The sequence below is a fragment of the Mesoplodon bidens genome (genome assembly GCF_964165515.1).
Source record: "Mesoplodon bidens genome assembly, chromosome: 14".
NCBI classification, from domain to species: domain Eukaryota; kingdom Metazoa; phylum Chordata; class Mammalia; order Artiodactyla; family Ziphiidae; genus Mesoplodon; species Mesoplodon bidens.
In genome coordinates, this window is record NC_138170.1 from 72,887,389 (window position 1) to 72,913,024 (window position 25,636).

The window sequence follows — 25,636 nt, forward strand, 5'->3', positions numbered from 1 at the left end:
AGTCACTAAAATCAAAGTAGAAGAGGTTAGCATAATCAGGTGCAGAGCCAGAGCAGTGATCAGATTTTAGTGTTGGTTGGTTGATAAGGGTGTCTCCAGAATTGAAACAGATGGGCAGACTTTTAAAGTCTTACTCGATTTGTATTAGCAAGGATCTCTAGGTCTGAGGAACAGGAGTCTGACTTGAATCACCAAGAAAACAGTCATGGCCTGTCAACCGATTCCCAGTCTTGAGCCCATTCACATACACAGAGCCTCTTGACTGAAGGGGAGGCTGAGACCCCTTGAGAAATGATGCTGCCATATTGCCAACATTTATACTGTAAATCTTCCTCTTGGCCTTTCTCAAAGGAACCTGTGGCTTAGCTATTTACCAGGTGATAATGCAATGGGGAAGAGAAACTCATCACACTTTTCAGGGATTACTGACACTCCTATGAATCGACTTTAATTCACAGAAATCCATAATACCACTTTGGTCTACTAGTGAGAAAAGGGGCTTATGAAGGTGGGATGATTTATGGGACCTTGTTGGGTTCTGACTCATAGTGGACCCAAAGAGTCACTTTTCACACTCGGTGTTTATTTTCCCTGTTTCAACATACATAATTAACACAGATATACTCAGCTTCTGGTAGAATCTCCACATATAGCCTGACCTGTAGGATGCAGGTCATTATTACAGGAAAAGTTAAGTGAAAAACTCCCTAACTGCTTCCCTCTATCAAAATAGTAAACCAAAAGCATGGATTGAAAGACAGGGGTTCTTCCACATCCCTACTCAATTTCCCTATGCAAAAGATCAACTGATCTTGGAGAATGACAATGGATTATTAAAAACTTACTCATGTGGTGACTTCACCTGCATATATGGATTCATTGTTGGAGCAAATCAACACATGCCTTGGAAACTGGTATGTATCAACTGATCTGATGAATGTTTTTTCTCTATACTTGTTAGTAAAGACCATCAGAAAAAGTTGACTTTGAGGCAGCTAGGCCAGCAATACATCTTCACTGTTCCACCCAGGACTAACTTTCCAGTCCTATGTCATAATCTAGACCAGAGGGTCCTTAAGAGCCTTTCCTCTCTACAGTACATCATGTGGATTGGAACAGGTATATGGTGGGAATGAGTGGTGGTTGTTTCTGACCTCAGTCCAGGCAGCTCTTTTAACTTCTGACTTTAGAGTTAAATATGTTTTCACTTTACAGAGAATTAGTAGCTTCAAAACTTTGGGCCAAGCTAAACTGTGAGACATTTCCCTTATGCAGAAAAATGAAGATACTGACAGTCCTTCCCTCAGAGTAGTAGAGAGAATTAAATGAGATAGTGAATATAAATATAGTGTCTAATACACAGTAATCACTAAGTAAATGTTAATCATTGGAGAAGAATGACACAAAAGATGATCATAATACGCTAAATGAAAAACCGTTACAAAATATGACAAATTTACACATATATATATAAACTCTTCTCTTAGTGATGGGTTTAGTGGTAATTTATGTTATCTTCCTTTTATTTGTCTGTAGCTTGTACCATGAACAAGGTTAATTTTTAAAGTTTTAACTGATGGTATCACACTGATTGGACTTGGTGAACTGAAGTAGCAACCTGTGCAGATACTCTGGAAGACACATATGCACCAGAGGAGAGGAAATAAATCTCACAGAAATTCAAGGGCCTTCCAACTCAATGAAACTTGGGGTCCAATGATCTAGGGTATATGAAGAAGGACAAGTTGCTGCATCTTGCCCCTCTTACCAATAAGGGGCACAATATGTCGTGGGTCTCTTTGGGTTTCAGAGGTAACATATACTTCAGTTAAGCATGCTCCTCTATTTCACTTGCCAAGTAACCTAGAAAGCTTCCAGAACAAAATCCCAGAGCAAGAAACGCTCAGCAACAAGCCAAGAGAGCCATGCTAGCTGCTCTGCCGTTTAGGCCGTGAGACCTCGCAGATCTTCTAGTGCTTGAAGTGTCTGTGGCAGATAAGATATTGTAAAGGAGCTTTTGTCAGACCTCTACATGAGAATCTTACCACATACTCGGTGAAATTACATGCTTCACTGGAACTTATACCAGAGATCTGGGTGTCGTCTCTTCCTTCTAAATAAATTTTTGGTAATCTCTTTATTGAAATATAGCCTTCATTTAAAAAAAAACTATTCGGGGGCTTCCCTGGTGGCACAGTGGTTGAGAGTCCGCCTGCCGACGCAGGGGACACGGGTTCATGCCCCAGTCTGGGAAGATCCCACATGCCGCGGAGCGGCTGGGCCCGTGAGCCATGGCCGCTGAGCCTGTGCGTCCGGAGCCTGTGCTCCACAACGGGAGAGGCCACAACAGTGAGAGGCCCGTGTACCGCAAAAAATAAAAATAAATAAATTAAAAAAATTAAAAAAAACTATTCAAATCATAAATGTTCAGTCTGGTGAAATTTTTTTTTTTTTTTTTTTCTTTTTGCGGTATGCGGGCCTCTCACTGTTGTGGCCTCTCCCGTTGCGGAGCACAGGCTCCGGATGCGCAGGCCCAGCGGCCATGGCTCACGGGCCCAGCCGCTCCGCGGCATATGGGATCCTCCCAGACCGGGGCACGAACCCGTATCCCCTGCATCGGCAGGCGGACTCTCAACCACTGCGCCACCAGGGAGGCCCAAGTCTGGTGAAATTTTAAGTCCTGGTTCAAGGAAAAAAACACATCAGCAGGACCTCAAAGATATTACTGGAGTTCCACCTATACCTACTTTACAAGAGTTATCGTCCTTATTTAAATACCATATTTTATATTTTCACAAATAGAACTGTATGCTATGTACTCTTTCGTAGCTGGTTTCTTTGGTTCAACATTATTTCTTGAGACTCATCCACACTGTTGCATGTAGCAATGGTTCATTCATTCTCACTGCTGTTTATTATTCTATTGCGTGAACTCCCTACCAATCCTTAAACCAACCTGCTGTGTTTTACAGATTAGTGCTGGCACAGGTTTAAATGCAAAGACCTCTGACTCTAATGACAGTGTATTTGAGGAGAAATGAGTAAATGTGGGGAAAGGAGATAATGTTAGAAATCCACTCTGGATCATCCTTGACACAAAACCATAATGATTTTTCACTGACATGGGGGAGGAATCATTACAACAGAGATTTCCAAGCCTAATGAATCCAGAACATTTAGCACACCAGACTGAAGATTAATTTCAGTACAAATTGGCCAAATTTATAATTACCTGGGAGCTGCTATTGGCCTTGACCAAGCAGCTGAGATACTGAGGTTTACTAGTAGGAACTGAAATGTGGAACCACTGGATCAATAGAGTGATGGGTAAGAAAAGCTGGGAATAAAGATGTGGTTCCCAACATCTGGAATGGGGAGAGCTAAGAAGCTGTTCGTACAAATGGAGATGTCATTTATTACTTTATGCAATAAATGTCCACAGGTTTCTGTCAGAAACGCCTTTCATCCTCTCATTCTGCCTCTGGTGATCTTCATGCCTATTATTTTACTTTCCAGTAATGAAGACCATGCAGCTCTCTAAGCTAATTTCCTCATCTTTAAAATGCAGATAATACCTATGTACCTATGTTGAGGGGATTAAATAAGTCAGTGTATACACAATGACTGGTGTTATAAGTCCCATTAAAGAAAAGCCATTTGAATCTTTAGACACCTCTTCCAGCAGTCATTGTCCATTTAATACGCAAGTTTTATGTTGACAAATATCAATGACAGAATACGCTACTGACGTTTTATTTGACGATTAATTTGTGCACAGACTTGAGCATTGATATTCCTGTATCTGACAGAAACTAGGAGAAACACTGAGATGTCATCTCTGCCATCCTCTGTGTCCTGAGGGACCTGCCCGGAGTCCCTCTTATTCTAGGTTATTGAGTATTTGGTCTGGCAGATGCATGGTCCACTGAGCATGCCAAGGGTCACCACAGCCTTGGCTTTTTTATGAAATTTCAAACTCTGAAGACTGTAATGGACCTTACAGGACATGTGACCCAACATCCCCCCTGGGCTAGTGACCATGGCATCCTTGACAGAGGTCTTTTACCTTCTGTTTCAACACCATCAGTGACAGGAAGCACTGTGCCTTACAAGGCAGCCTACTCTGTTGTTGGGCTGCCCTGACTGTCACCTGTTTCCTTCTTACATTAAATTGAGGGCTTCCCTGGTGGCGCCGTGGTTGAGAGTCCGCCTGCCGATGCAGGGGACACGGGTTCGAGCCCCGGTCCGGGAGGGTCCCACATGCCGCGGAGCGGCTGGGCCCGTGAGCCATGGCCGCTGAGCCTGCGCGTCTGGAGCCTGTGCTCCGCAGTGCAACGGGAGAGGCCACAACAGTGAGAGGCCCGCATACCGCAAAAAAAAAAACCCAACCAAACAAACAAAAAAACATAGATTTGCATTTCTATACACCAAAACAAAAAGAGTGAGAAATTTACAATGGCATCAAAGGAGTTACTTCTGAATGGGAGGCCTTGGAATTGTTCAGGGAGGGACAAACAGCATGCTTCTGGGGTTAGAAATACTCACGACCTCATTTTAGCACCATCACCTGATCCTTTTTTTCCCCCAAAGGCAGTGACTTATCCAAAGCCACATAAGTAGCAAGCATCAGGGTAGGAAATCAGGTCTAAAGCATCTGACTTTAACTTTCATGCTTTTGTTACCAGGGCCAAGCTGTCTCCATGTCACAGGACTAATTAAATAAACAAGCAAGGTCTTCAGCAAAAACTGAGACCCATTCTTCCAAATACTCCACACAGGAGATAATGCATATATTCCGAGGATGCTGTCTTTGCTCAGAATATGTCTGGACCCCTCTTCAGAATGGAATTTTTTTTAATTCGCAGTGGCCGCGAAGTATGTCTTTTATTGCCAAACAATAAAATTCACCCTCATTCAGAAGTTACTCAGAGTCAGCTCCGATAAGTGAGCTGGGTGATGAAGCTGAGAGTTATTTTTTTCTGTCACATAGGCGATGTGCTAGTGAAGCTGAGCCCAATTTCCTTGACTTGTAACTGGGCTCTAAAAGCAGTGCCCAAAGAGGAGTTTCCATCAGGTTTGGGATTTTTCTTACTAGATTAAGCTTACACCTCCAAGAAAGTTCTGTCACGAAGAACAGTGTTTATTTAAAGACGTAAGTTCCCACTTATTTTTTAAAAGTATAAGTCCATCCCATTAATTCACTTAAATACATTAATTTGGTGCAAGATGTGCCAAAGACATTATGCTAAATCCTAGGGCTACAAAGATAGAGCCATTCCCCACAAGGGATTCAACCTACAGACAGTGAAAGAGAAGGGAGAGCAAAAACGACATCATGGAGATGGGTGTCGGATTGTTTGATGCATAGGGTGTGTTGAAAACAGGAAGGATTTTCCTAGTTAGATTCAGAGACAATGTTGGTAGCCTTGTTGGAGATGGTGACAACTTATCGACTTTGGATGGACCTCAAGGAGGTGAGCAGGCAGACAGTGAGGCGAAAGACAGGAATTCTAGACAGGTGGGATAGAACGAACAGAAGTCCAGAGACATGAAACGGAACGGAGCATTCAAGCACCTACAAGATTAGAGCTACAGCTAAAGTGGGGAGCATTTATAGGGTTGTGTTGCAAACAGATTTACAGAACCAGGCAGGAACAGCATCACAAAAGCTTGTATTTGAAATATTAAGAATTTTAGCTTTTATGCTCATAAAAGCCCAGTTTTAGGTTAAAAAAAAATTACTCTGGTAGTAGCATGGAGGGACTGGATTCAAAACCAGTAAGGCTGTAACAGAAATTCAGTTGAGATACCTGCCGATCTAGATGAAGGTGATGATGAGGAGGAGGATGAAGGGGTATGGATTTTAGGTAGGACTCATGAAGGTATCAATTAACAGGACTTGTTAACCAATGGGAAGTGGCAAGTAAAGGAAAGGAGGGAGACAAAAGGCATTTTTATTATAATTTGGCTCACTTAGGGACCTTCCATTTTTGCAAAGTCTTAACATTATCAGAAAGGATATCTGGGCACCAAAATCTGGAAGAGTTAAACCCGCACACAACTCTGCATAATGAATACATTTCATTATTTTTAGTCAATTGCCAATTGCAGGGCCATCACGTAGAACATAAGTGATGCATGAGGCCAGAAATAATTTTAGACCTCTGTGTTTGGCATTTATTTAAGGTTATTATCAAGAGATAATAGACTATGTGCTCCTTATAATAGAGCTGTATTTTTCTTGAAATTAAAGTAGCAAGTAGTGAAATGCCTCGTGCATGGCAATGATATTTAGCTGCTTCTTTTAGTTTCTTTCTGAGATATGGGGTCCAAGGTGATTTTTAAAAAGAGTCCTTGGAGACTGCTGTGAGTTTTCCATTGATTTCATATGCACAGAGCCTTCAGGTGTGCTTTCAATGGCGCCTATTGTTAACCAGTTTTAAAGGGGAAAGCATTTACTGAAAAAAAATTTTTTTAAAGCCATAGAGATGAATTTCAGGCCAAGAGAGAAACAGACCACCAAAAACCTATGCTTTGCCTCTTCTACAACTACCTTTCTGCAGACGGAAGAAGTAGGTAGGTAGACAGAAACCCCTGTCTAAAAAAAAGTCTCTCCTCTGGAATGCTCAAGCTGCTCCCTCAAATCTCTTTGGCAAAAAAGTAAAAAAAGATTATCTCCTTTTCAGGGAAAGATTATTCATAGAGAGAAGAGCCCAAGGGGTACTGGGCAGTGATCTGGGAGCACATTTGGTTAAAGCAGAAGGTAAGGGCACCACCAGGGAGCGGAGAGGGAAGGAGCACCACAGACAAGTTGCCTCCCTCCCAAGTTCAAGGCCTGGCCTCACAGAAGGGCCCTGGGACGAAGAGGGCCCTTAGAGGGCTGTCTCTAAGAGGACCCAGAGACAGCACCCAAGCCAAGTAGCTCTCCTCTCGAAACAAGTCAAACTGGCAATTGGCTTCAGCCATCCTTGCCCTGAATGAACTCATAATCTGTGGCGAGTCCTGTCCTAACGCTAGCCCCTTACAGTACAAGGTAAACAGGGCTCAGTGTCACAAAATCGGTGCAGGTAACATGCAGAAGGAGCAAGGAAGGGACAATCAGCACAGACTTCCTGGAAGAGACAACATTTGCACAGGACCTTGCAGGACACGAGTTCCAAAACACAGTCAGAGCAGACTGTTCCCCTCAGGTGAACACTGTGCTGAGATAAATGTACACGGGCACACGCTTCTACCTTCAGTCAAGACATCATTCTCTACCTTCAGTAATCGAGTGGCTTCCCCATGTGCCATAACTGAGTAGGCGACACCACGACCTTGGTGCTTCCTAGTATATCTCTCCATCTGCTAAAACGACATCACTGAATTTAGCCTTAGAGAATTAAAGGGACACTTACGGATTCACACCAGTCTGAGATCAGAGAATGAGATTACCAAAGGGCATGAAAAGGCAGAAGTATTTTAGGAAATGAGAGCACTTATATTTAGAGCAAACATGGATTAAGAAGCAAATCTGCCAAGCGACAAGTAGAGGTAATTTACAGCACTCTGGGTTAAAGCTCAGTACTTCGTAATCCCTTTTTTAGTCCCTCTGTTTTCTCTTCTCCTCACTTCTTACTGCAACACGAAAGTACCAAGATTTAGTCTAAAACTTCCCCAAGATTTAATCTTCAGTCTCCCCTGAAAATCACAGAAGGGTAAAGCTGCACCATAATTTGGAGATAGACTAAATAATGAAGCAAAAGAGCCAGGTTTGATCTTGAGTCAAAGTGTTTCTTCTTTATTGTGGACACCCTTGAAATCCTAAAACAAAAACAAAATCCAGGCATGTAGGGTGTAGGGGTTTCATTACAGGAAATCTTTTGAGGGACAGAGATCATCCAAATCTACGTGTTTCAAAGAGTGGAGAAGACAGCCTTCTGTGTCTGGGTCTGGGTCTGGGTCTGTGTGCTGGGATGGCCACACTGAGGCTGCAATAGTGGGGAGTGTGGGTCTCTGCTCCTCTGTGATGTGAGACAAGACTCAGATTGTTGGATCTCAGCCTCTGCAAGGAGGACCACACCGTGTTTGCCCTGCTGATTCCCAGCTCTGTTATGTAAGGGTCTGCTGTGTGGCTCCATCCTGATTCTCTGAAACCATAGGATAAATATGGCACAAATTTCTGAAGCATTAATTTAACTTGAATATCAGAAGAAAATAATCTAAATAATCTTTTAAAAATAGTAACTAATATTTATTGAGCCCTTAATAACTGCTTAGCACTGTCTTGAGTGCTTTATATAGATTAACTAATTTACTTGCTTATATCAATGAGATAAAAACAACTGTCATCTTTGTTTTCAAAATGAGAAAACTGATATATAGAAAGGGTGAGTAATTGGCCCAAGACTGTACAGTATTAAGTGGTGGAGTCAAATTTTGGACTCAGTACCTTGACACAAATAAATTGTGGTCTAGAATGTAAAATTTAAAAAAATGAAAATTACATATGCAAATTCAAGGAAATGACAAACTTTTTAAGCACATGTCTTAGAGTGAAGTCCTTACTTGTCTTCGCTCAAGGATATTTTTGTAGAAAAGTTTAAAATATACTAGTTTGTATATGCCAAGTCATGTGCATATTGATAAGTCTGAGCTAAATGGTAGATATAATCCCTTCCCTCAAAGAGCTTGAGGAAGAACATGCAGATGCAAACAAAACAGCAAATGACACACATATGATTTTAAGACAGCTAGCTCCATGTTTTGTTGACATTCAGGGCAGGATTCCATGAGCATTTAGAGGTAAAGTAGATCCTTGAGGAAATGCAGATTTAGGTGGGGAGGGGAAAAGGCCAAGGCAAGGTCAAGCTTAAAATAGGGATGGGGATTTACATTGGAAACAGTGGGGAGAAAAGTCATGACAGGCAGAGGGGATCCATATTATTCAGTTAGAAAAAAATGTTAGGCAAAATGAAAAGCTCTGAGAGAGATCCTTGAATGTCATTTAGCTGCTCCCTTCACAAGCATTTACTGAGTGCTTTCTATATCCAGGCACTGACAATTCAGTCTAAATTTGATCCAAAGAGAAGGGAAGAACATATATATATATGTAGCTAGAAGGTGTCATGGTGACAGTGGTCTTCAGCAAGGTTGAGTAGAACAGAAAAAAAAAAGGGGGGGGAATGCGAGAGATCAGAACTTGTCAATAGGTTGTTTTGCAATAATCCTATTGACAGATAATGAAAGCCTAGATCAGGAAGAAAAAAATGGGGAGAGACAAGGAGGGAACATTTGAGAGATGTCATGAAGAAAAATATCAATGTGCCTTACTAATAGATTGAACTGAGAGACAAACTGGCAACCTAACTGAACAGTTTGGGGACCTGGAAAATGGTGGTATCCATGGCTATAAAAGGTAGGCCTGAAGAAGCACTGGGCTAGAAGGAATATTTTGATGTTTTCCAGTTGAGTTTTAGCTAAAACCTGACCGAATATCTAGGTTAAGTTCTCCTGTAGGAAATGTAGACCTTGAATGAGCTAGTATATCTAGAAACTTTGATCTTCCTATCAACAACAATAACAAAATAGAGTTAGTTGAACTGTAAAAGCTGATGAAGACTTTCAGTTAAAGATAGAAGGCTGATCACACAAATTGAATTCAGCCATGACCAAGAAGAAATAAAGATAGAAAATCATGGAAAGTGATTGTAAAACAACATAAACATAATGGCAAAAAAATCAGAAGTGGATACAACAGTGACAGTATTTTAAAGCTGGAAAGTAGTCCGTGTTAACTGCCTTAGCTGGCTGGAAAATGCTAAATCCTAATCTGGGGAAAGCTAAGAAATATCCTCATTTACATCACAAAATCCCCAAGGCTCTGGAATCAGAAGAACTAAGTACCCAGGAAATGTGTATTTGTATCGGAGGGTGGGAATATAGGGTTAAAAACAGGATGGTTAATAGAAAATCATTTTATGAAGCAGTTAGACTCCCAGTTCCTCCTCCCATTCCATGCAACTTCTTGCTCACTGCAGAAGCCTAACCGGTTTTTCTCCAGAGGGAATAAAACAGAACGTCTCTGGACTGAAGGGTACTGAACACCAATGAGGACAGAAATAATGAAGGTACTGTGAACAGGCGGACTGATGAAGCTCAAGACTGCCAACTCAATGTTTAGACCAAAATTCTGATGGAAAATAATATCCAATCAAAATTCAAAACCAGTCAAATGCTCAGTTAAGTTTGAGAATAGGAAAATAATGCCTGAGTTTAAAATATTTTGCCTCCCTTACATCCTTAATCAAGAAGTTCCTGAAGAATATATTCAGCTGAAACGAGGGAAAAAAAAAAAAAAAAACAGGGAGAGAATCCACACAATAGGAAGTGAAAGTAATGTTAAGGATGCAGTTACAGGAGATTCCCATGATGCAGTTAGGCAGCATGCTCAGAAATCAACAAATCCAGATTGAACAGGCCAGAAAATTCTGGGAGAGAGTTCTTCAAGGAGATGGAACTGACAGTCCCTAACCTGATTAGAAGAACCAGGACAGGGAGGGAATCTACACAACTGGGAGAGAGTACAGGAGTAACTGAGACATAAATACAGAGGAAACTTAACGAAGAAAAAGGTTCTGCCAGAAAAAAAAAAGTACAACATAATTCAGCTACGAGGTAGTAGTATAAAAACTGCATTTGATCTTATTTTAATTTAACCATATAAGGAAGATGAAGAGACAAGAAACAGACATATTTTATAGGAGGTTGAGTAGAAAAAGTGGCTAAATCCTCATCTTCTATAACTGGAAGCCAATACATAATGACAAAAACTGAAAAAATCAAGGATTTCTATTTAGAGATACTAGGATAATTAACAAATAATGACCTAAAAGAGCTGACTGTGGGTACCTGTGATATAGTAAGCAGAATAATGCCCCTACCCCAAAAGATGCCCAAGCCCCAATTCCTGGAATCTGTGAATGCTACCTTAAATGGCAAGTAACTTCAGATATGAGAAAGTTTAAAGACCTTGAAATGGAGGTTATTCTAGATTATCAGGGTGGGCGCAATCTGGTCATGAGTCCTTAAAAGTGGACAAGAAAAGCAGGAGATGAGGGAGAGAGAAGGCAGGATGAGAAGGATCCTAAGTCCTGTGGCTTATTCTGAGATGTAGGAGGCTAGTGTGAGGACCAGGGTACCAGGCAGCTGTGGGCTTACAGCCAGCAACCATCCTACACCTGCATAGAACTGAATTGTGCCAACACCTGAATGAGCAAGAAACCAGATTCTCCCCTAGAGCCTCCAGAAAGGAATGCAACCCCACTGACATCTTCATTATACCCCAGTGAGAGCTGTGTCAGACTTCTGACTTCTAGAACTGGGAGATAATAAATGTATTGTTTTAAGCCACTAAGTTTGTGGTAACTTGTTATGACAATAGAACACTCATATACATGAGAAGCAGGAAGTATTTGCAGAGAAGCAGAGACGGCAGTTTTTCATGTGTAACCTTAATAAAGTTTTTTTTAAGTAACAAAGTAAATATATTAGAAGCTATTAAACTCACCACCAGAAAATTATAACTCAAATTTTAAAAATTTAGGATAGGTTGAAGAAGGAATGACAGCAAGCATGAAGAGAAAGCTAGAATTATCTTTACTGGAAATAATTATTAATGGGTAGAAATTATATTTGGTTATAATTACAGATTTGTGTTACAGTTTTGTTTAATTTGTGATAAATATTTATATTTATTTTACATACTATGTTTTAAAAATATGTGTGTTATTTTAATTTGTGTTTTGCTATTTTTAAATAAGCTTTGTGCAAAGCCCTGTTTCTAGGAAATCATACTCAAAGAAGATGTACCTATGAGAAATTAAATAAGATCTTGAGTTCTGGCTTTACAAAAGCATCCATTGCTTTTTTACCTTTTGGTGACCTATCCCCTGCCTTGAAATGAACTGGTTCACTTTTCTAAAACAGACAAACAAACATAAACAGGATTAAAAGAAAAGAATAAGGAAAAGGAAAGTGATGTGAAAAGGGGGAAAAACATAAAATGGGATGAGAGAAAGATTTAAGACAACAGAACCCTGGGAGACCCCCATGGTTTGGAGCCAGAGTCTGTAAGAAAGAGCCAGAAAAATTGACAGAGAAGGGACAACTGGAGGCAGGCATTGGTGTAATGGATTCAACAAGGAGGAAGGTGAGTGTATGAAGATCCATTCACTCAGCAAACCATTACTGACATCGGCAATGGGCTAAGAACTCTACTAGGCACTGCAGATGCAGAGGAAATAAACAGATGTCAAAACAAATGAGAGAAACCCGGAAGAGAGTGAACATTGGAGGACAAATTTCGATTGTACCGCTCACAACCAGTGAAGCACAGCTAATTAATGACATCGGAAAGAACATAAGCATCTGCCTTGGTTTGGTAACTGGGAAGAAAGAGGTTGTCAGGGACACCGAATCCTTCAGTCCAGCTGTTCATCCAACTGTGTGCTCAGCAGGTGTGTCTAGAGATGGGCTCCGTGGACATTAGTATCAGAAATTGGGAGGGGGGAGCCAGAGAAGGAATGGCTGAAAGCATTCCCTCTGGCCCTGAGGGAAGCTAAGCGTCAACACAGGAGCTCAGTGAAACAGAGGCCAGGACCCTTCTGCCTCTGCTGGAGGGTCTGAACATCTACAGAGTTGGTGCCACCACCTGCGGAGTGGTCACCCTCAAAAATGAGGGCGCATGGCCTAGAGATCCCACAGGAGCACCGAGGGAAACGTGCTCTGATGAAACATACACGGCTTTGAATAATTTGCTTTGCAATTTGAATAATTTTCATTTTTTAAAGGATTTTTTGGTAATATTTCATGGAAAGGCAGATTAGTAGTGAAAGGCCCATGTTTCTCTTGGTTCTTTTCTGTTGTCTTGTAAACGTCGGGTCTTCAGAAGTTGTATGATTTTTGTCTCCGCTTTGGAGGCCTGCTGTTTCCTTAATTGATGTGGCAGCCTTTGACTGGCTTTATTCCCATCGTCACATAATCATTATTTTCCATATCTCAGTTGTTGCTCCATTTCATTAACTTTTTCAGAAAACTGCTCCCTATTTATCTATTTATAGGTTCTGAATGCATGTAGTCTTTGTCCAAAACCAGTATGATTTCCTTCATCTTCTTGCTTTTGATCTTTAATTTTCCTTTGTTCAGAATCAATCATTTTTCCCCTGGATACTTCCTTTGATATTCCCTTTTTCTAGCTGCTGCCACAGTAATTGGAATTTTCTTGAATTTGTACTTTATTTAAAATCTGCTGGTTATAGGTGGTCCATGAGGGGGCCAGCAGTATTTCACAAGTCCAAAGCCCCCCACTGTGTGCCCCAGGTTCTCAGCCCCTCTAGTCTCATTTGTATCCCCTTCCTTCACCAAAATCAATTTCCTAAAAGGCTCCCAGATCTTTTTCTTCCTGCCAAGTAGTTTTTCTTCCGTTTTGTTGAGTTTTTCTATTTTTGCTTGCCTATCATTTCCTTTTAACCATAGAATCACATAATTTATAATCCTGATCCTTTCACTACACGTCAACTTGTTCATTTTAAGTCATCTTTCACACTTTTATATGAATTTCTAGTACCATTATTTACTTATGGATCTATGCTTTTCAGGTTTTCTATTTCTTTACTATCAACTAGTATGGAAAAATGGCCTTTTAGAGCTCCATGTACTCACTGGTTTAATACAAACGTTATCTTGTAAGATCATTAAATCCATTTTAGCTGATTGATTCTTTTGTCATCTGTTATCCTCAGACTTAAGCTGAGAGGAAACTGTGTAGTAGAGTTCAATATCTATCTGTGGAATGAATGAATGAATGGAAGCCCGTATGCATCGGCTCTTGGGAGTGGTGCTCAGTATCTCAGCATCTCATTCTGTGTTGCTTTCAGTGATGTACATTTAGATCCAGTCAAGCAAGGTAAGGCTGTGAATCTCCGGTTTGTCTGATTTCAAGATTTCACTAACTGTTTATGAAACCTTTTATCTAGTTAACTCAGTTGCTTGCTATTAAGATGTGTTATCTTCTTGGCTCAGAAATAAAAGTCCCAGGGTAAAGAAATAAAGAGGCCTGGTGTTCTCTGTTACTGAAGCCCTGTTTGATTGTTCCTGGCTTAAGCTTCCTGGGGCTAAATTATCTATATCAGATCTTGTTTTCACATTGTGAAATGTAAATTCTGAGGTATCAGGGGGCGCTCGCCTGGGCCGGAGAAGGCTGTGGTTCTGGGGAAGGTAAATGGAAGAAACAGGGGAAGCATTCTCCCATCCCCTTTATCACTGAAGATAATTTGCCCCCCCACAGGCTCTAAGGGCCCCAATATTCCTTACTAGCATTTCCTGCATACCAGCAGCAGACAGGTCCCTCTATTTAATCTGGAATCACGGAATGCTGCTGGAGCTACACTGGCCAGTGGCCTACAGTCCTTCCCTATTTGAGGCAATGTAGACCCTCAGCTCTTCCTATTCCCTGTGTCACTGGTACTGTCCCAGACTTGGGTCTTGTCACCATATGCATAACATGTACCCTCTCTCAATTTTCTGTAATTGATATTTCTGTTGTTTTCCCATTAGTTGATGAAAATATTTTAGCTACCATGATGCTACACCAATCCTCGTAAGTGTCGTCCCTGCCACTGCTCCCAGTCCCTGTCAATTATGCCAAAACTGCTACAGGATGCCAAGCCCACCGTGCATTAGTGTCCCTCATTCAGGGACACCACCACTGCTGCCTCCTACCTTCAAGGAAGGCACAACGGTGTCCAGAGCAAGGCCGTTAGTGCCCATCCTTCCCAGAGTCATTGACACACTGCTGCTTCCACAGGCATGTGGCACTTCTGCTGCAGCAGGTGCTGGGCAGGGCCGCTCTGACTAGAGTGCGCCCACCATGGGTGCCACCACTGCTGTAAGCACTCAAGCCCTCAGTGTGCCCAAACCAGGCTGTGTCTTTTGGAATTCTCACTGCATTCCAGCTCATTCCCTATCCCATGCTGAAGCAGGAAAGGGTCTCCATTCCCCCTCAGAGCTATGCCTTGTTACATGGGAACAGAATAGGGCTTCTTCACCACACACAATCTCACAGCGATTTCAGTGGAATCATTTTTCTTTGTTTTGTTTTTTTATTCCTTGTTTTCATTATAACAAGGCCCTGCTTTGTTATAACAGGGCCTTGTTATAACAAAAACAAGCAGGATGGCCCTGCTTGCCAGATTTAAAGGAAGTGTTTCAATTCAGTTCACCAAGCACGGATGCAAGCGGCCTCTTTTTCAGGCCTGGTACTAAGGTGCAAGGAGGGATTGCAAAGATGATTACGATCTGGACCTTAATATCAAAGGGCTCACAGTCTGCCAGGGAAAATAAAACGCAGGCACAAATAACTATGAGACAGGTTGAATGTGATAAGAAGCCGTGGTGATCTAGGGGAGTAAGAAATATGAGCAACAAAAGCCTTCTTTAAAATGTAAATAGTGTTCCTTTGCTGAGGAATAGGAACAAGGATCAAATCCAGTTTATAAATCATATATACAGGAGATGTAAGATGACCCCGAACACCCCACCCCAGACACGTGGTCTTGTGTTCTCAGGGCAGTTGGTCCTCCCTTTACCATCAGCTTTCAGAAGAGAGTGCATTGTATTGTTCCCAGTCAGGGGCAGAATTTAGAATCTTTGGTATTGACCGCTGAAAATCAGGTCATTCGGCTGCATGGGTGATCTGACTCAGCCCAGTCCCTTCTGTCACACTTGACGTTTTCTAGTTTCATTAAGAGCCTTAACTTTACACAGGGCAGATTCCCATTTCAACAGGGTACGTACAACCCACTAATGATGATCTCAAATGAGAAGGCCATGTGCATCCATACAAATTGAGATCACACCTCCATCTCAGCTGGAATATAGTTGTGATCACACTAAAGACGCATTACAAGCCTGTCACCTCTCATTTCATTTATTGTGTGTGTGAGCTATGTTGGATCACATTATCTCCTACGAAATTGCTACCATTTCCTCTGGACTCAGATACGTCTTCTCTAGAACAAAACAGCAGCACACCCAACAGTTTCAGTGAGGAAGTGGAAGGGAAGCCTCGTCCATTTAAGCAAATGTGTGTGTAAGTGTGTGTCTAATAAGCACAAACATGCCTTCCTCAATTCCAGAATGCGGCTTATGGACATTATGCATAGGACTTGCCTTCAGTTTTCTTTTGCAAAGATTAAAGTTTGCTTGGTTTATACCCACTGCATCTCACATTTACTTCCTCCTTTCCACTTCACATGCAGAGATACGGCAATGGTGACCAAGAGCACTCAGGGCTTTGGGGGGGAGACCTGGATTGGTGGTCAAACAAAGGCTGCAGGGAACTACTCTGCATGACCATTTAAGGCTTTTTCTGGGAAAAATAACCCATTATATTTTTATATCTGTTTACTTTAAATATTGAGCATTTTCTTTTTTCAAAATGTTACCCCACTCTTTTCATATATATTTGTCATTATAACTCCTGAGTAGACAAGACTAATCTTATTGCCCTCACTTTATAGGAAAGAAATAAAGAAACAGGCATGTTTTTAAAAGGAGAGAGGGGTCACGTAACACAGATACTTAGCAGTGAAATTATAGTCCAAGTTGCCACACATGTAGTTCTGTGGTCTCTCCTCTGGTTCTATAAGTCTTGTGGACACTGACTACACAGGGTGCTTGGTGATGGGGATACCTAGATAGTGAGACATGGGCTCTGCCCTGGAAACCTCAGTTTGTGTATGACATCGCCCTTCATATGGCAGAAAAAGCATTGGCCTGGGAATTGTGAATCTGAGTTCTACTCTGGGCTCTGCCCCTGACAACCATGATCACCTTGAGTAAGTGCTTTAGTATCTCTGAGCAATAATAGCCCAGCCTTTGCCCATCCCTTGGTAACTGAGAGATTCAGAGGAAAAAACTTATAGAATGAGCTTGGAAAGTAGAAATCGCTCTAGGAGTGTACATCTGTCGTGGTAGTAGGGATATTCAGAGCTGTTAGAAATATAAATATGGGTGGAACAAGGAACATACAGGCTTAGAAAGGATTCCACTAATATATGTAACTTGAAGAGTGAATTAGTCCATCACAGGTGGTAGTTTCTAAAACCTCTGCATGAGCTGATGCCTGGGACGAGTAAGGGATAAAATATTTCACCATCCAAATGCAGACAGGCATAAACTGGAATGTCCCAGCTAAACCGGGTATGAACTCATACTATCAATAGGGTTCCAGGTTCATCAGATTCAGGCCAGGAAATGTTTTCTCTGTCAAGCTGTCCTGATGGTCAATGTGCTTTTTGTGTAAGGCACCACTTCTGTCCTATCTGCTATAGACAACCTCCACCCCTCGCTGATTCCCTCTGCCCTCCCCTCCCTTCCTGCCAAAGTAGTCCACAGAGACTCAGAGCATCCTTCAGGTTTGGGTATTAATCCCTCTTGTGTAGAGAAGTCATCATGGGGGGTTGATAAATGCTAAATCACTGGGCTACCACCTCATCTTCCTTCATGATTGCAGCGATTCCTATAAAATAGTCATCTGTTCCATGGTTTAAATTTTAAGTTCTGGATTTCAAAATGTTTTATAAATGGCTAAACTTTTTTTTTTTTTTTTTTAAGTTTCATTCACTGTTGGCAAAGCCATAGATATTCTGTGATTTCTACTTTCTGCACAACCATAACCTGATTTTCTGAGCCGGACTACACCATCAGCAATACCAAATAGAACACTCACCAGTCTGTCTACCACACTGGTCCCAAGCTTGGAGCACCAGGCTGTCAGGTTCACTATAATCTCCTTCATGTCTGCATGTGAGAGACCCACAGGAAGCCCTAGAGGAATGAAAAATATAAAACATTACATTTCACTCTTCTACTTGGCTCTTAACAGCATCATAAATTGCAATTGGTTAGTTACTGGGAAACAGAATCTAAAATATTTAAAGTAATTGATTTTTTTCCCTTATGTAAACAACTTCAGAGATAAGCTAAGGGTTAGCATATTATCTTTGCATTTCCCTTCACATACACTGGGGAGAGAAGGGAGGGATGTTTGGGAAGATACAGCGATACTCTTTCCCAGCCGAAATACCTAATTACACTCAGGTATTGAATCCCTAAGTTAGCATATTTTGCCTATTCATTGCTCAATAAATATTAACTGGTGGAGATGGGTTATAATTTAGCATGTGTATAATATATAATTTACCTGTAACCTATAATTATCTTAAATGTTCAAATAAGGGAATTGATTGGACTGAAAAGAAAATAACTTATTTAACTTTAAAAATGTTGTTATGATCTAACTCTTCATGAATCACCCACCTCAGACATCATTTCACTTGATGTGATAAGCTAACTACTATATGCCACGTTCCATTGCAAGGAAGACAAAATGGCAGTTGATTCTGAGCTCGGCTTTATGTATGCTCTAAAGTTCCCGGGTGTATTAGAAATGTTCTGTGACACTTGCCTAGCTCAGAATGGCCACTTTCCATGAGAACTGCCGCGTCCATACACAGGAACAAGCCCCCAGTAGCCCACATTTGTTTTATTTGATCTTTTCTTCTTGGCCATGCATGATTGGACCAGGGATAGACTTTTTTTTTTCCCATGTAAAAATTGTGTTTGTTATTACTATTTACCAATGGGGAGATGTTCTTTATTTACACCAGCAGCCAGAGGGGTAAGGTGAATACACATAGTTAGCTCTTGGGGGTGGATTCTTGACTTAAGCCAAATCCATCAGGTTATCTCTCCTAGGAATATGGAATCGGAATTGAATTCAACCAGAGCATTCTCCATGTATGGCTGGAATTGAGAGGATAGAACTGGGAGCTTCTGGGCAGCTTTCTTCTCTATATATAGAGAGAGAGAGAGAAAGAAAGGAAGCCAGTCTCAGAGAGAGGAGGAAGGAAGAAGAAAAGATGAGCAGAGAGGCAGAGACAAAGGACAAAGAAGGGATGAGTCCCTACTACAATGGTTCCTTGATGGCTTTCCAATTCCTTCTTCCATGCCCTTGAAAGAACCAGCTGCACTATGTCCCCAAGGTACACCAGCATCCTGACAACCAACCCACCTTCATCCCACCCACCTCTTTCTTAAATTAGCTCTAACTGGCTTCTGTTGCTTGCAATCAAAAGAATCCCTTCCTAGACCCCTAAGAACACTCATTCAGATAAAGGGATTCCTCTGCCCTTCACCATGTGTCCCCAAGGAGACTCTGCAGCCTTTACCCACTGTCTACCTTCCAAGCTCAAGTTTTCAATGAACAAGCATTAAATCATTATATCTAACTTTGTTAACTCCTATTGGTAGAGATGAGAATAAAACATGATCTTCGTTCTCAGACAGCCAAACACTGCTCCAGACAAGAGAGAGCAAGAGTAACTGAGTGACAACTGCCTCAGGACTCATGGCCTTGATTCAGCGCCAGGAGGAGTGTGAAATAGTGCCATCAACAGGAAAGAGAATGTTCCCTCTCTAGCTCACTTGCACACGTATACCTACCCAGACATCTGTGTACACATGAGCGCATATATACACACACGAGCACAATGGAAAAGAGAAGGAAGCTCAGAGGCCGAACCAGTGCTCTCTCTGTGACATCCTCATCCTCCACATCTCTGGAGTCTTTCAGAAGCAGCAGGAAGCATTCTACCCAACCAGCCCTCCCACAGAGCTTGTAATCAGAATTGCCATTCAGATCCATCTTTCAGGGCTCCTTGCTTTGCTCTTCTATTATTGTTTCATGAAACTTTAAAACTTTCCACCCTTCCTTCATTGTAGTCAACTTTAAGTAAATTCAGAGTGTCACTTGTTAAAATAAATGACATTTAAACAACCTCAGCATGGTAACTCATTCCTCATTATCATAGAGAGCTCTTCTGAAAGGTCTGTAGTACATTATCTCTACGAAATAGATTTTACCTTCAATATTAACCTCATTGCTCAGAGAGGACAGGTGCTAAGCACTCTGGTGAGAGGTGGCATAGAAACGCATAGGTAGATTGATAGAACTGAGCAAGTGATGATGAACTAAAACAAAAGAGGGGAAAAGGTTTAGGTTAAATATTAGGTAGCAAAGCCGAGCCGTGAGAGAGCCGTAATGATTGAGAAAGCTGCCATGGAAGACTGAAGAACATTTTTATTATTTCAGCTACTCAAAGCTCACAAGACCTGTGTTTCTGGCAGAAGAGAAGCCACCTGTGGGGTGTGGCTGACGACTACAGCACACCTCAGACAAGCCCTAGGTACTTGGTAGTCTAGTGCCCTCATTTTATAATTTGAGCAACTGAGGCCCAAAGCAGGTATCTCCCTACTTCAGGGTGCATGGTGAGGAAGTGACATAACTCAGACGAAAGCTGAGGTTAGCAAACTCATTGCCTGAGTCCTCCCTGCGAACCGTGCAGTTCTCATAGTTCTTTTGCTTCTTCACTCCCTGACTCCCCAGCCTTTTCCTTCTTCCTCCTTTGGAGTGTGGAGCCAACTGATCCCAATGCCAGTGCCCCGCCTGCCAGTGTGTTTTCTGCGCATGCACACTCCCAGCTCTATTCACCTCCGGTAAAAAAGAAGTTTTGTTCTTAACAACACAGGAACCAAATGGCCCTCTGCTCCCTCGGTGGCATCCAAAGCCATGACCCACGAATGAGGCCATGGCCGCTACATAAGGACATTTATTCCCACCAGAGGCTGCTGACCTTCTCCAAATGGGGAGTCTCACAAGCATGGCTGCCTCCTCACCCACAACCTCTCTCTGAATGCAAGAAGTCAGCCCAGAAGAATCCCATGAGGTGTAGAGTCTCCTGCACTCTGGTCACAGGCTGCGAGCTTGGTAAAGCTAAGCAAATCTTTATAGCACCTGTGCTATGTGCCCAGCCCTGAACATGAGCTGGTTAGGAGAAGACTAAAAGAGAATTTAGCCTTTATTTACAGCCTAGGAATAGATGGCTAAAGAGGCAAGTTTTTGTTGTTTTTTTTTTTTTCCGGTACGCGGGCCTCTCACTGTTGTGGCCTCTCCCGTTGCGGAGCACAGGCTCCGGACGCGCAGGCTCAGCGGCCATGGCTCACGGGCCCAGCCGCTCCGCGGCACGTGGGATCTTCCCAGACCGGGGCACGAACCCGTGTCCCCTGCATCGGCAGGCGGACTCTCAACCACTGTGCCACCAGGGAAGCCCAAAGAGGCAAGTTTTACACGCATGAGGCAAAGTAAGAACATATGACCGTACCCGTGGGCTATTTAATCTACTGCAAAAATGAAATACAGAAGTCAGTGTGGGCATGGGTCAGAAGGCAGCGGGGAAGAGCATTGGATATGAGTAGGTATTACTTCTATAACCCGAAAAACAAGTCTGTATTTTTTAAAGAGAGTGAGAACACAGAAATGAGAGTCCAAGGACGAGAGTTATGATCTTAGCCCATAACTTACCATGTGACCTGGGAGCTCTCCCTCTCTGGATTCCCTCACTTGCATGGTGATGACACCCAGGTCCCCTTTTGGCTGGGACCCACTGCTATGTCTCTGCAGCCCCTCCCCTGCAGTGTCATGTTGAACAAGAAGTGAATTCCCTAAACATTGCCATCTGCTTCCTCAAAACTTCCTGGGGACCACAGTGACTCATGTGTCATAAATTTTCTCTCAGACTAAAAACGTTTTCATAAGGTCCAAAAACAGTCCAAAATTTATCTTTAAAACTCATACTAGTAAGTGTTTAAAATAACTATTTACTGGCATTAATGAAAATATTTGAGGTGCTCTTACAAAGTTCTAGTTGTGAAATACCAATAAAATAATTGCCTAATTCCAAACAGTGTACTGTTCTAATTAATTCTGCATGAGACATTTTTCCAGCTTCAAAGATTGCTTTACTTGTATTGCATAACAAAATAATGGTATAATTAGGAATATATTTGTCACTTTTATAAGTAATTCCTTTTTATTATGTGTTTGGAAGCAAAGCACCAGCATGATTAAAGCCCCCTTTAAAAGGTTTTATTAATTATTATGATTATTATGGATAATAAGCATCCACAAGCTGCAGAATGTACCCCAGGCAAGATGCACAAAGCCACAAAACATGGCAGGAACAGGGATGGATGCCGGATTCAAGTTTCTTTATCCTCTGTGGCTCAAGTCTCACTGTCCGTCTTGTCCCTTGCGTGAGGCCAGGGAGTCCAGGAGGGAGAAGATTTCACTTTTAGTCTCCCATCTCCGCTCAGGGACCCTCCTCACTGGGCAATCCAGTAAGCAGACCCCTTTGTCCTCAACACCCTCCTGCCTTTACTTATTTCCCGTCCAACACTCCCCATCTTACCAAAGCTCAATAAGTCCTCAAAATTCAGCTCTGAGAGTCTTCTGCCAGGGAGCCTCCTCTGGCTGCCTCTCTGGACTAGGGAACCCTAATGAGTTACGGATCCTGTTCTGTTCATTGGGTATTGAGCAAATTGAGGGTAAGGACAGCTTCTTGTTTTTGCTTTTGTTTTTCTTATGTCCTCAACACAAAGCCAGTTATAGTAGTCCCTCAAAGAACATTTAGATGGGTCAACTAAAAACAGAATAAATGAATAATAAAAGCCCATTAATATGCATTGCCTAAATTTCCAGGGATTGGACTCTTTTGGTGAACATGGGTGCCAAGGGCCTGGTATCCAACCAGCTATCCTGATAAGTAACTAGGGTCACTACTACCCAGAGCTCTTTCCCTCCATAACATCTAATCTGCCAGCATTTGAGAATCCATACTTTAACCTAAAATATGCCTCACCAGCATTTTCTCATCAACTACTCAATGTGAAGCCACAGATCCACAGATCCACAGATCATCGTAGCCACAAGTGCCCTCAAAGGCCACTTTCTTCAAGTCTCTAATTTTACATATAAGACTCAGATAAGGGTGGGGCTCACTCAACTTCACACACGTTAGGTGATAGGGACTCCGGATTTCTGACTTCTAGACAGAGCTCTTTACTCTGAATTGCCAGCTTCCCTCCTTCTTCTGGAGACCAAAGAGGCCGCTGTACGCAGCTCCCTGATGTCTCAGAGAGAGGCAGCAGGGGGATGAGGGAGGAAGCCCATTTCTACCACATCTTCCTTTCCTGGGCTGCTTTTTGTGTTTACAAACATCCACAGGCATTACTGGGGTCAAAAGACCGTCAGGGCGGTCGGTCCACTTCGTTCCCCAAGGTCCCTCCTCTGCGTCCTCTTACTCCCAACTCTCACTCGAACCTCCAGCTAAAAGGAAGCCGTTAGCTACTGAAGATGACATCAATCCACAGATGACAATCCCCATGGAGACCACATAAAAAGGAACATGAAGCAGAAGTCATGTGTCTTATTTTAGGTGTACAGCCTGGTTTTCTACACTTGCTCTGACATTCCTTAAGCCAGCCCTCATCTCTACAAGTGCCTGTCCAAGGGCACATCTGGAATACGTACAGGTCAGCCCTGAGAAAGAGCTTTTAGGTTGAGCTATGAGAAGAGAAACATCTCTTCTGGGCAAAAAGCAAGGCTGCATTGGAAAGTTCTTCCCCACAACTCCAAGGGGTGCGTCTAAAAGAAGTGTGGTTGTTCTGGCTGCCAGTCCACGAGCCAGCCTCCCGCAGCAAATGGGAGGGTGGTACACAGGCAGAGGAGCAGAAAAGAACTGTCCTCTGCATCCTGCCTGGCCTCGCAAGACATCCTCAGGAGTCGTGTGGAGGCCCCCATGAGTAATAACAGTCAATAACTGTGCTCTCTTTTCATCAGTTCTTGGCAAGTCCTTCTCAAGTTTCCTTCTCTAAGGATTCCTGCAAATAACTTGTCCAAAGGACCCAGCACATTCTGAAAGAAAGACAATAAGGGATTCTCTCTGGGTAACACTAAGCCTGGATGAGTAATAGGGTTTTAGGTGTAACTCATGTGACCTAGAACTTACCAAGAACTCCTTGGGCCGGGGGAAGCAGAGCTGGGTCTAATCTCTGCATGAGGCGGAACAGGGAAGGGACCAGAGAAGCCTTCTTTGTTGGGCCAGTCAGACAGGGCAGGCGAGCTGCAGGATGTGGACCTAGACCTGGGATGGGCAGATGGGACACAGAGATCCTGGCTCTGAGTGGACATTCCAGAGAGGAGGATATCTGGAACGCTAGTCTGAGCAGCACCCCACGAGGGAGGAGAATGTAGCTGTGGAGGAAGAAGCTACTGCTGGTCTCCATTAGGATTATGTACCACCTACCACCACCTACCACATTTTATAGTTTTTACTCTTCTCTGCTGCTACCTTCAAGGTTTCCACACGCACTTGGTTATGTCTTGGGAGGCATACTGAGCAACTCCCCAGCCCAGCGAAGTAGGAAAGGGAAACGGACAGGAGGCCTGGGGAAGGGCCAGAGCCTGGTCATGTTCTGAGAACATTCACAGGGGCACAGAGGCCTTCCTCGTTTCATTTTGCACATGAGAGAGAGAGCTCTTCCGATTGGAACTCGCGCTTAGCTTCATTCCTTCACCGACCTCCACTATCTGAAAAACTGTAAACCACTAAAAAGAAAATCACAGACTTTTCATTTCAGTGCCCAAGCCTAATGTGAGGCTCTGCGTTTTACACACCAGGTAAAACTGAGTGCTCGGGATGAATGGCTGGTGGGTTGGGAGGGCTGGAGATCCCCATCTTCTCCTTGGAACACAGCACCATCACTCCCAGTTTCCAAACACAACTCAAGTCCCATCACTCTGAGCTCCTTACCTGGTTTCTCTAAGCCTGTCCTGATCACCCCTCTCGGCACCTGTAATACATATGACATGAACCTAGGTAGTAATTCATTGTCTGCTGTATTTATTCTCTTCTGACCTGCATCTGGACTGTGAGCTCTGCAAGGAGCAGAGGATGAGGCTTCCGTTTTTCCTGAATCCTTCACAGAGCCAAGGAGATGAAACTGTGCATTCTTTCATCGATTCCTTCCTTCCACAAGCATTTATCAAGCACCCACTCTAAGCTAAGACTTATTCTAGGCACTAGACTTATGGAGATGAATAAAATATGGTCCCTGCCCTTGGGAGTTCTCAGTCTAGTGAGAGAATCAGCCATGTGGGCATGGAATGATCATACAGGGCAGTCAACGTGCCAACGTGCTACAAAAGTGCAAGCAGAGTGAGTTCTCTGAGAGCACGAAGGACAGGACAGACTGGGAGGGAGAGGCAGTGGGACTGTGTGCCAAAGGTGTTCAATAAATATTTGTTGATTAATTAGGGGAGGGGTACACTTCTTTAGGGATTACAGGGACAAAATGTTATTAGATGATGATGAGAGAAACGTTTTCCTTGCAGTCAGGAAGCTCTTGGGAGTTGGCAAGCGATAATCTGTGTACTCATGATAACAAAAGGAAAAAACACTGGCAGAAGCAGGAAGCTCATAGGCACGTGGAGCATCAGATAAGCCTGTTACACTGCTGGGCCCGCAGCCCCCTTTGCTGCCCACGTGACCATCTCCTGCCTGTCTTTCCCCCCCATCCAGGGAGATGCTCACACTCAGAGAGAACCACATTCTAACAATCCAGACCCAGAAACCTCCATGGGCTCAGACCTGCAGCAGCCAGGCCGACAGATGTGCAGGTCTTTCTTCAAGACCCT

At 42.8% G+C, this 25,636-nt stretch overlaps 1 protein-coding gene across 2 annotated transcripts in view; it reads right to left on the reverse strand.

The window, feature by feature from the left end:
- LOC308627785 (uncharacterized protein) overlaps positions 1 to 25,636 on the reverse strand; it is a 347,900-nt gene that overhangs the window by 266,302 nt on the left and 55,962 nt on the right. For both annotated transcript variants that reach the window (XR_014017439.1, XM_081254172.1), the window contains exon 2: positions 17,771 to 17,868. Coding sequence is in view for 1 of the 2 variants with exons in the window: in XM_081254172.1 (XP_081110298.1) it covers positions 17,771 to 17,868 (98 nt within the window). In the remaining variant the exon portion in view is untranslated. The remainder of the gene's footprint in view (positions 1 to 17,770; positions 17,869 to 25,636) is intronic.